This window comes from Carcharodon carcharias, chromosome 28, assembly GCF_017639515.1.
Source record: "Carcharodon carcharias isolate sCarCar2 chromosome 28, sCarCar2.pri, whole genome shotgun sequence".
Lineage (NCBI taxonomy): Eukaryota > Metazoa > Chordata > Chondrichthyes > Lamniformes > Lamnidae > Carcharodon > Carcharodon carcharias.
In genome coordinates this window covers 6,759,805-6,768,955 of record NC_054494.1, presented here as the reverse complement: position 1 = coordinate 6,768,955, position 9,151 = coordinate 6,759,805, and the positions used below count along the sequence as shown (strand labels likewise).

At 48.8% G+C, this 9,151-nt stretch overlaps 1 protein-coding gene across 1 annotated transcript in view; it reads left to right on the top strand.

Moving 5' to 3' along the window:
• Positions 1-4,442: 4,442 nt before the first annotated feature.
• The window catches only part of LOC121270718 (tolloid-like protein 2), a 689,999-nt gene continuing 685,290 nt past the window's right edge, over positions 4,443-9,151 (top strand). The window contains exon 1 of the mRNA XM_041176081.1: positions 4,443-4,548. Within this exon, the coding sequence (XP_041032015.1) occupies positions 4,443-4,548 (106 nt within the window). The remainder of the gene's footprint in view (positions 4,549-9,151) is intronic.

Genomic DNA, 9,151 nt, shown 5'->3' with positions numbered 1-9,151 from the left:
TTATCCGCGAAGTGGGTTATTTGCGAAGTGGGTTATCTGCAAAGTGGGTTATTTGTGAAGTGGGTTATCTGCAAAGTGGGTTATCTGCAAAGTGGTTTATTCGTGAAGTTGGTTATTCGCGAAGTGGGGTTATCTGCGAAGTGGGTTATCTGCGAAGTGGGTTATTCGTGAAGTGGGTTATTCACGAAGTGGGGTTATCTGCGAAGTGGGTTATTTGCGAAGTGGGTTATCTGCAAAGTGGGTTATTTGTGAAGTAGGTTATTCGCGAAGTGGGGTTATCTGCGAAGTGGGTTATTTGCGAAGTGGGTTATCTGCAAAGTGGGTTATTCGCAAGTGGGGTTATCTGCGAAGTGGGTTATTTGCGAAGTGGGTTATCTGCAAAGTGGGTTATTCGCAAGTGGGGTTATCTGCAAAGTGGGTTATTTGTGAAGTTGGTTATTCGCGAAGTGGGGTTATCTGCGAAGTGGGTTATCTGCGAAGTGGGTTATCTGCAAAGTGGGTTATTCGCGAAGTGGGTTATTCGCGAAGTGGGGTTATCTGCGAAGTGGGTTATTTGCGAAGTGGTTTATTTGTGAAGTGGGTTATCTGCGAAGTGGGTTATCTGTGAAGTGGGGTTATCTGCGAAGTGGGTTATTTGCGAAGTGGGTTATTCGTGAAGTGGGTTATTCGCGAAGTGGGGTTATCTGCAAAGTGGGTTATCTGTGAAGTGGGTTATCTGCAAAGTGGGTTATCTGCAAAGTGGGTTATCTGCAAAGTGGGTTATTTGCGAAGTAGGTTATTCGCGAAGTGGGGTTATCTGCGAAGTGGGTTATTTGCGAAGTGGGTTATTCGTGAAGTGGGTTATTCACGAAGTGGGGTTATCTGCGAAGTGGGTTATTTGCGAAGTGGGTTATCTGCAAAGTGGGTTATTTGTGAAGTTGGTTATCTGCAAAGTGGGTTATTTGTGAAGTTGGTTATTCGCGAAGTGGGGTTATCTGCGAAGTGGGTTATTTGCGAAGTAGGTTATTCGCGAAGTGGGGTTATCTGCGAAGTGGGTTATTTGCGAAGTGGGTTATCTGCGAAGTGGGTTATTTGCGAAGTGGGTTATCTGCAAAGTGGGTTATTTGTGAAGTTGGTTATTCGCGAAGTGGGGTTATCTGCGAAGTGGGTTATTTGCGAAGTGGGTTATCTGCAAAGTGGGTTATCTGCAAAGTGGGTTATCTGCAAAGTGGGTTATTCATGAAGTGGGGTTATCTGCGAAGTGGGTTATTTGTGAAGTGGGTTATTCGTGAAGTGGGTTATTCGTGAAGTGGGTTATTCGCGAAGTGGGGTTATCTGCGAAATGGGTTATCTGCAAAGTGGTTTATCTGCAAAGTGGGTTATCTGCAAAGTGGGTTATTTGCGAAGTAGGTTATTCGCGAAGTGGGGTTATCTGCGAAGTGGGTTATCTGTGAAGTGGGTTATTCGCAAAGTGGGTTATTCGTGAAGTGGGGTTATCTGCGAAGTGGGTTATTTGCGAAGTGGGTTATTTGCGAAGTGGGTTATTTGCGAAGTGGGGTTATCTGCGAAGTGGGTTATTTGCGAAGTGGGTTATCTGCAAAGTGGGTTATCTGCAAAGTGGGTTATCTGCAAAGTGGGTTATCTGCAAAGTGGGTTATTTGCGAAGTAGGTTATTCGTGAAGTGGGGTTATCTGCGAAGTGGGTTATTTGCGAAGTGGTTTATTCGTGAAGTGGGTTATCTGCGAAGTGGGTTATCTGTGAAGTGGGGTTATCTGCGAAGTGGGTTATTTGCGAAGTGGGTTATTCGTGAAGTGGGTTATTCACGAAGTGGGGTTATCTGCGAAGTGGGTTATTTGCGAAGTGGGTTATCTGCAAAGTGGGTTATTTGTGAAGTTGGTTATCTGCAAAGTGGGTTATTTGTGAAGTTGGTTATTCGCGAAGTGGGGTTATCTGCGAAGTGGGTTATTTGCGAAGTGGGTTATCTGCAAAGTGGGTTATCTGCAAAGTGGGTTATCTGCAAAGTGGGTTATTCGTGAAGTGGGGTTATCTGCGAAGTGGGTTATTTGTGAAGTGGGTTATCTGCAAAGTGGGTTATCTGCAAAGTGGGTTATCTGCAAAGTGGGTTATCTGCAAAGTGGGTTATTTGCGAAGTAGGTTATTCGCGAAGTGGGGTTATCTGCGAAGTGGGTTATTTGCGAAGTGGGTTATCTGCGAAGTGGGTTATTTGCGAAGTGGGTTATCTGCAAAGTGGGTTATTTGTGAAGTTGGTTATTCGCGAAGTGGGGTTATCTGCGAAGTGGGTTATCTGCGAAGTGGGTTATCTGCAAAGTGGGTTATCTGCAAAGTGGGTTATTCGTGAAGTGGGGTTATCTGCGAAGTGGGTTATTTGCGAAGTGGGTTATTCGTGAAGTGGGTTATTCGCGAAGTGGGGTTATCTGCGAAATGGGTTATCTGCAAAGTGGGTTATCTGCAAAGTGGGTTATCTGCAAAGTGGGTTATTTGCGAAGTAGGTTATTCGCGAAGTGGGGTTATCTGCGAAGTGGGTTATCTGTGAAGTGGGTTATTCGCAAAGTGGGTTATCAGTGAAGAGGGTTATCTGTGAAGTGGGGTTATCTGCGAAGTGGGTTATTTGCGAAGTGGGTTATTCGTGAAGTGGGTTATTCGCGAAGTGGGGTTATCTGCGAAGTGGGTTATTTGCGAAGTGGGTTATCTGCAAAGTGGGTTATTTGTGAAGTTGGTTATTCGCGAAGTGGGGTTATCTGCGAAGTGGGTTATTTGCGAAGTGGGTTATCTGCAAAGTGGGTTATCTGCAAAGTGGGTTATTCGTGAAGTGGGGTTATCTGCGAAGTGGGTTATTTGCGAAGTGGGTTATTCGTGAAATGGGTTATTCGTGAAATGGGTTATTCGCGAAGTGGGGTTATCTGCGAAATGGGTTATCTGCAAAGTGGGTTATTTGCGAAGTAGGTTATTCGCGAAGTGGGGTTATCTGCGAAGTGGGTTATCTGTGAAGTGGGTTATTCGCAAAGTGGTTTATCAGTGAAGAGGGTTATCTGCAAGTGGGTTATCTGCGAAGTGGGTTATTCACGAAGTGGGTTATTCGCAAAGTGGGTTATTCGCAAAGTGGGTTATTCGCAAAGTGGATTATTCGCAAAGTGGATTATCTGCAAAGTGGGTTATTTGCGAAGTGGGTTATCTGCGAAGTGGGTTATCTGCGAAGTGGGTTATCTGCGAAGTGGGTTATCTGTGGAGTGGGTTATCTGCGAAGTGGGTTATTTGTGGAGTGTGTTATCTGGATATTGTGTGGTATCAATTCTACCCCAGGACGTGTCCGAGAATTCTCAGACTAGTACTTCTTTGTTTTAAAATTCCTGTTAAATCATGGGTAGCTGATCAATTTATACTGGGGAAATATTGGAACTTCCTGTCATTGGTCCTGTATGTCCAGTTTGGGAATGTCCTGTTAATTGATCTTTGATACCTGTCGCGGACCTTCCACTGACCCCACACACTGGGCACAATCATCACATTAATGGGAGGAAAATGTTCCCTCTTTTTGGAGTGGAATACGTAAGAACCCAGACCGGCAAATTTGGCCGTGATTTATGTTTCTGTAAAAGGTTTCCGAGACTCACATTAGTATCAGGCTCAGTATTTTGTGGGGTTAGTAAGAGACTGCACCTGACACACGGGGCGATTTGGCCAGGATTATTTTGTTATCCCTCCCTCCCTGGGTCAGTGTGTTTCCAGATTCGCTGTAAAGCCGTGTCCGGGGAGACGGGGGCAGACTCGACGCGACAGTGGCGCAAATCCGCCCGAGCTGGGAGCAGTCAGGAGGCGGAGAGCTCCCTGGATCTGCATTTGGGGCGATGTGTGAGTGAGGGACCGGGATAGTCCCGGCCGCTGATTGGTGCAGCCGCTCTGTGATTGACAGGGGGGCGGGTGAAGCGGCTCATTGACCGGGACCGACCCGGGACTGAGCGGATCAGAGAGGATCAGAGAGCGGCTCCGGCTGCAACTCCTCCCGGGCTCCACTCTCTCTACCCCCGGGATCCACTCTCTTCTCTTCCCCCTCTCCCTCCCCCCCCCCCAGGGATCCACTCTCTCCTCTCCAACCCCCCCCCGGGATCCACTCTCTCCTCTCCACCCCCCCAGGGATCCACTCTCTCCTCTCCACCCCCCCCAGGGATCCACTCTCTCCTCTCCACCCCCCCCCAGGGATCCACTCTCTCCTCTCCAACCCCCCCCGGGATCCAGTCTCTCCTCATCCCCGGGATCCACTCTTCCTCTCCCCACCCACCCCCCGGGATCCACTCTCTCCTCTCCACCCCCAGGGATCCACTCTCCTCTCTTCACCTCCCCCCCTTCCCCAGGAACCCACTCTCCTCCTCACCCCACCCCAGGGATCTACTCTCTCTTCCCCCCGGGATCCAGTGTGTCCCCCCCCCCCCCCAATCGGGTTGACAATGATTCTCCGGTTGATTTTCGCTCTCCTTTGCTGCCGGGAGCTCGGATCCACTTCTTGGACGGACACTCTGGATCAGATCGACTACAAGGATCCCTGTAAAGCCGGTGAGTGAAGGGATCAGGGATAGGGGCAGGGGATCGGCTCTGGGATCTCCCCGAGGCTCTAGGATCCCCCTCCGGGGTTCTGAGATCCCCCCAGGTCAGTGATCCACCAGGGCTCTGGGATCCTCCCCGGTCTGGGATCCTCCCTCGGGCTCTGGGATCCCCCCGGTCTGGGATCCTCCCCGGGGCTCTGGGATCTTCCCCGGTCTGGGATCCTCCCCCGGGCTCTGGGATCTTCCCCGGTCTGGGATCCCCTATGTTTGCCCCAGTTTCAGCCTCTGTGCCCGGGCTCCGCTGCCCCCATGTGCCGGCCCGGAGAGTCCAGTCTCCCGGTGCAGTGACCGCACTCTCCCCGCTCCTTCACACCCCCTTCCCGGCAATAAAACCAGAGCCACATCCTCCCCAGTCTGCAGTCATTCGAGAAACATCAGAACAAATCATCTCAGTGCGGAGTTGGAAAGAAGTTTTGGAAATAATGTTGTTGTTGGGTTTGCTATTTGAAAGGATGAGTTTGCCTTTTGTCTTTAATGTCCCAGACACCCGGGCTGACAGTGTGAGTCTGTGTCAATGAAGGTGATTTGTGTTATTATCACCTCGTTCAATGTATTTCAGTATCTCTGCATTTTACAGCATTACTGTTACTGTGTGTGTCCCTCAGTCTATCTGACGGATGTGGAATCACTGTTTGTGTATCCCAGTGTGACTGTACTAGTGCTTCTCTGTAATGTTATTTTGTTAGGTTCATTTAGGTTGATTCACCACGTTTAAACACACTCTGCTCGCATTAACCCCTCCCTCCCATTCTGTTTGACTAGCCAGGACGCTCTCTGACACAGTTGATGAATGAATGGTGAACACACTGGACGCTAATGATTGGAACTTGAAAGCAAAATACTGCGGATGCTGGAAATCTGAAATATAAACAGTAAATGCTGGAAAAACTCAGCAGGGTCTGGCAGCATCTGTGGAGACAGAAGCAGAGTTAATGTTTCGAGTCTGTATGAGCCTTCCTCAGCTGATTGCGGCTTAGTGGACTGTGTTTAGCTGCTGTACAGTTTGCATTTCATTGAGTTTCAATGCTTAAAACTGGCTTGGAATCATACAGTATTTGATGGAGACAGCACAGTTTGAGATGGTGTTAAAAAGACTGCAAGATCTTTGGATTTGTAAACAGAGAGAGAGAGAGTACTCTACAAAAGTTGTGCTAAATGGTTAGAAATCACTGTTAGGTCTCAGCTGGAGATTTCTGGCCACCAGCCTTGTGGGACACTTTAGAGAGGCTGCAGAGGTCATTGGCTCGAATGGTACCAGAGAGGGGCATCCGGACAGACTGGAGAAGCTGGGATTGTTCTCCTTGGAGCAGAGCAGGTTCAGAGGGGATTTAAAAGAGGTGCTCATGAGGGGCGCACAGTACCACAGGAGGTCATTCAGCCTATTGTGCCAATACCAGCCCTTTGAAAGAGCTTTCCAATTAGTCACGCTGCCCTCCATTTCCCCACAGCACTGTAAAGTTTCCTTTTCCAAGTATTTATCCAATTCCTTTTTAAAAGTTACTGTGAATCTGCTTCCAGCATCTTTTCCAACAGAAGACTCCTGGATCATGGTGCGCTGAATCAAGAAAATCTCTCCAGCCACCTCCTGGATTGGTTTTTTTGACAAATTTCTGAAATCTGTGTCCCCTTTGGTTAATTCTTATTTAACGGGCCATAATCCCTCAGCACATTCAGTGCCTCGATTAAATCTCGCCTTAACCATTTCAGTTGGAAGGAGAGTTTCTGCAGCTTCTACTGTTTCGTTCTGTATGCCCCCAAGCCCAGCAGCCCCCACCCCCCAAAAAATCAGTGTTTACATTTGTTAACTGACCATGAATGCAGAAGGATGAATCTAACCACATCCGGACAATGTAAAAATTCACTGTATTAGGATATCAGCCCAACTTGTTTAACCCCAGGAGAGGACATTCCACCAGGTTTTCTCTTAATAACACACTCGGGAGTGGAATGAAATTCCTCAATGCCACCCCTCCTGTCTATATTATTGTTAGATCTGTTTGAAATCTATCCCATTTAGCACGGTGGTAGTGCCACACAACATGATGGAGGGTATCCTCAATGTGAAGTCGGGACTTCGTCTCCACAACAACTGTGCGTTGGTTACTCCTACTGATACTGTCATGGACAGATGCATCTGCAGCAGGCAGGTTGGTGAGGATGAGTAAAAGTATGTTTTTCCCTCTTGTTGGTTCCCTCACCACCTGTCGCAGACCCAGTCTAGCAGCTATGTCATTTAGGACTCGGCCAGCTTGGTCAGTAGTGGTGCTACCGAGCCACTCTTGGTGATGGACATTGAAGTTCCCCACCCAGAGTACATTCTGCACCCTTGCCACCCTCAGTGCTTCCTCCAAGTGATGTTCAACATGGAGGAGCACGGATTCATCAGCTGAGGGAGGGCGGTATGTGGTCATCAGCTGGAGGTTTCCTTGCCCATGTTTGACCTGATGACATGAGACTTCCTGGGATCCAGAGTCGATGTTGAGGACTCCCAGGGCAACTCCCTCCTGACTGTATACCACTGTGTTACCACCTCTGCTGGACCTGTCCTGCTGGTGGTACAGGACATACCCAGGGATGGTGATGGTGGTGTCTGGGACATTATCTGTAAGGTATAATTCCATAAGCATCACTATGTCAGGCTGTTGCTTGACTAGTCTGTGAGACAGCTCTCCCAATTTTGGCACTAGCCCCCAGATGTTAGTCAAGAGGACTTTGCAGAGTCGACAGGGCTGAGATTCCCATTGTGGTTTCCGGTGCGTAGGTCAATGCCAGGTGGTCCGTCCGGTTTCATTCCTTTTAGGCTTTTTAGCAGATTAATACAACTGGGTGTCTTGCTTGGACCATTTCAGAGGGCAGTTAAGAGTCAACCACATTGCTGTGGGTCTGGAGTCACATGTAGGCCAGACCAGGTAAGGACAGCAGATTTCCTTCCCTAAAGGACATTAGTGAACCAGATGGATTTTTACAACAATCGACAATGGTTTCATGCTCACCGTTACTGAGACTAGCTTTCAATCCCTGATATATTAATTGAATTTAGATTCCATCAGCTCAAATCCTGCCAGGGTGAGATTTGAACCCTTGTTCCTCTGGCATTGCCACTACCCCACCGCCTCCCCTCTGTTCAGCAATTTGTGTGGATACACAACAATGTAGGAATGAGTTAATTTTTTCCCCTCACTGACTTGCTGACTTGCAAGTTTCCGCTGAAAAATCCCATTAATGGGTATGAACAGGATGGTCATAAAGCACATCAAAGGGGCCATGGTAATGAGCATTCCCCAGCCGGTGCATTAACTGATCTCAGTGGCAGTGTTGCAGCTTGACTTGGCACCTTGTGCTTGGGAGAAAATCAGCCTGCTCTATACTGCCCTCTGGGAGTGTAAGGAGACACGGGGGGTGGGGGGGAGGGAGGGGGTGAGAGGGACAGAGAAGAAAGGGAGTTGAATGAGGCAGAGAGAGAGGGAGAGTGAGAGACAGAGAGAAGGATGGAGAGATTTAGTCTGTGCCCCCTGTCCATTGCAAAATTTGAACTGGAATTGAAACCTTATTGGACAATTTGGGATCACTCTATTAGACTGGGTGTACAGACTGACTGACCTTCACCAATCCCAGTGCTCAGCTCAGACACTGTGTTCTAAACAAGCCTCTGGTCCCGGGAGCATCCCACTCCCCACACTGTCACACACACGCTGTCACACGGGCTGTCACACGCGCTGTCACAAACACTGTCACACACAATGCCACACACACTGTTACACGCATGCACACACGAAAACAGTTACACACACTCTCAAACACTGTCACACACACTGGCAAACACACTGTCTCTCACACACACACACACACTCACACTGTCAAACACACTCACAGACACTCACACACACCGTTACGCACACAATGTCATACACACACACACACATTGTCACACACTGACACACACACTGTCACATACTGTTGCACACAATCACACACACTGTCACACACACTGTTACACACACACTGTCATACATACTGTGACACACTCTGTCACACCAACACTGTCACACACACACTGTCACACACAGGCAGACATACAGGTGCACAGACAAGCATAGAGGCACACAGGCAGGCAGACAGACACACAGGCAGGCAGGTACACACAGGCAGACAGACAAGACACTCAGGCAGATAGACAGACACACATAGGCAGACAGACAAGACACACACAGGCAGACAGGTACACAGGCAGACAGGCACACACAGGCAGACAGACAAGACGCTCAGGCAGATAGACACACATAGGCTGACAAGACACACATAGGCAGACAGACACAGGCACACACAGGCAGACAGACCGACACATACAGGCTGACAGGCACACACATGCATGCACACACGCAGACAGACAGACACACACACACAGACAGACAGACAGACACACGCACACACACACGAACACACAGGCAGATAGACACCCACACAAGTAGACAGACAGACATAGGCCGACAGGCACTTACATGCCTTCTAGCTGCCTGAATAGGTTCAAACACGGGGACACTGAAGGCTCCAGG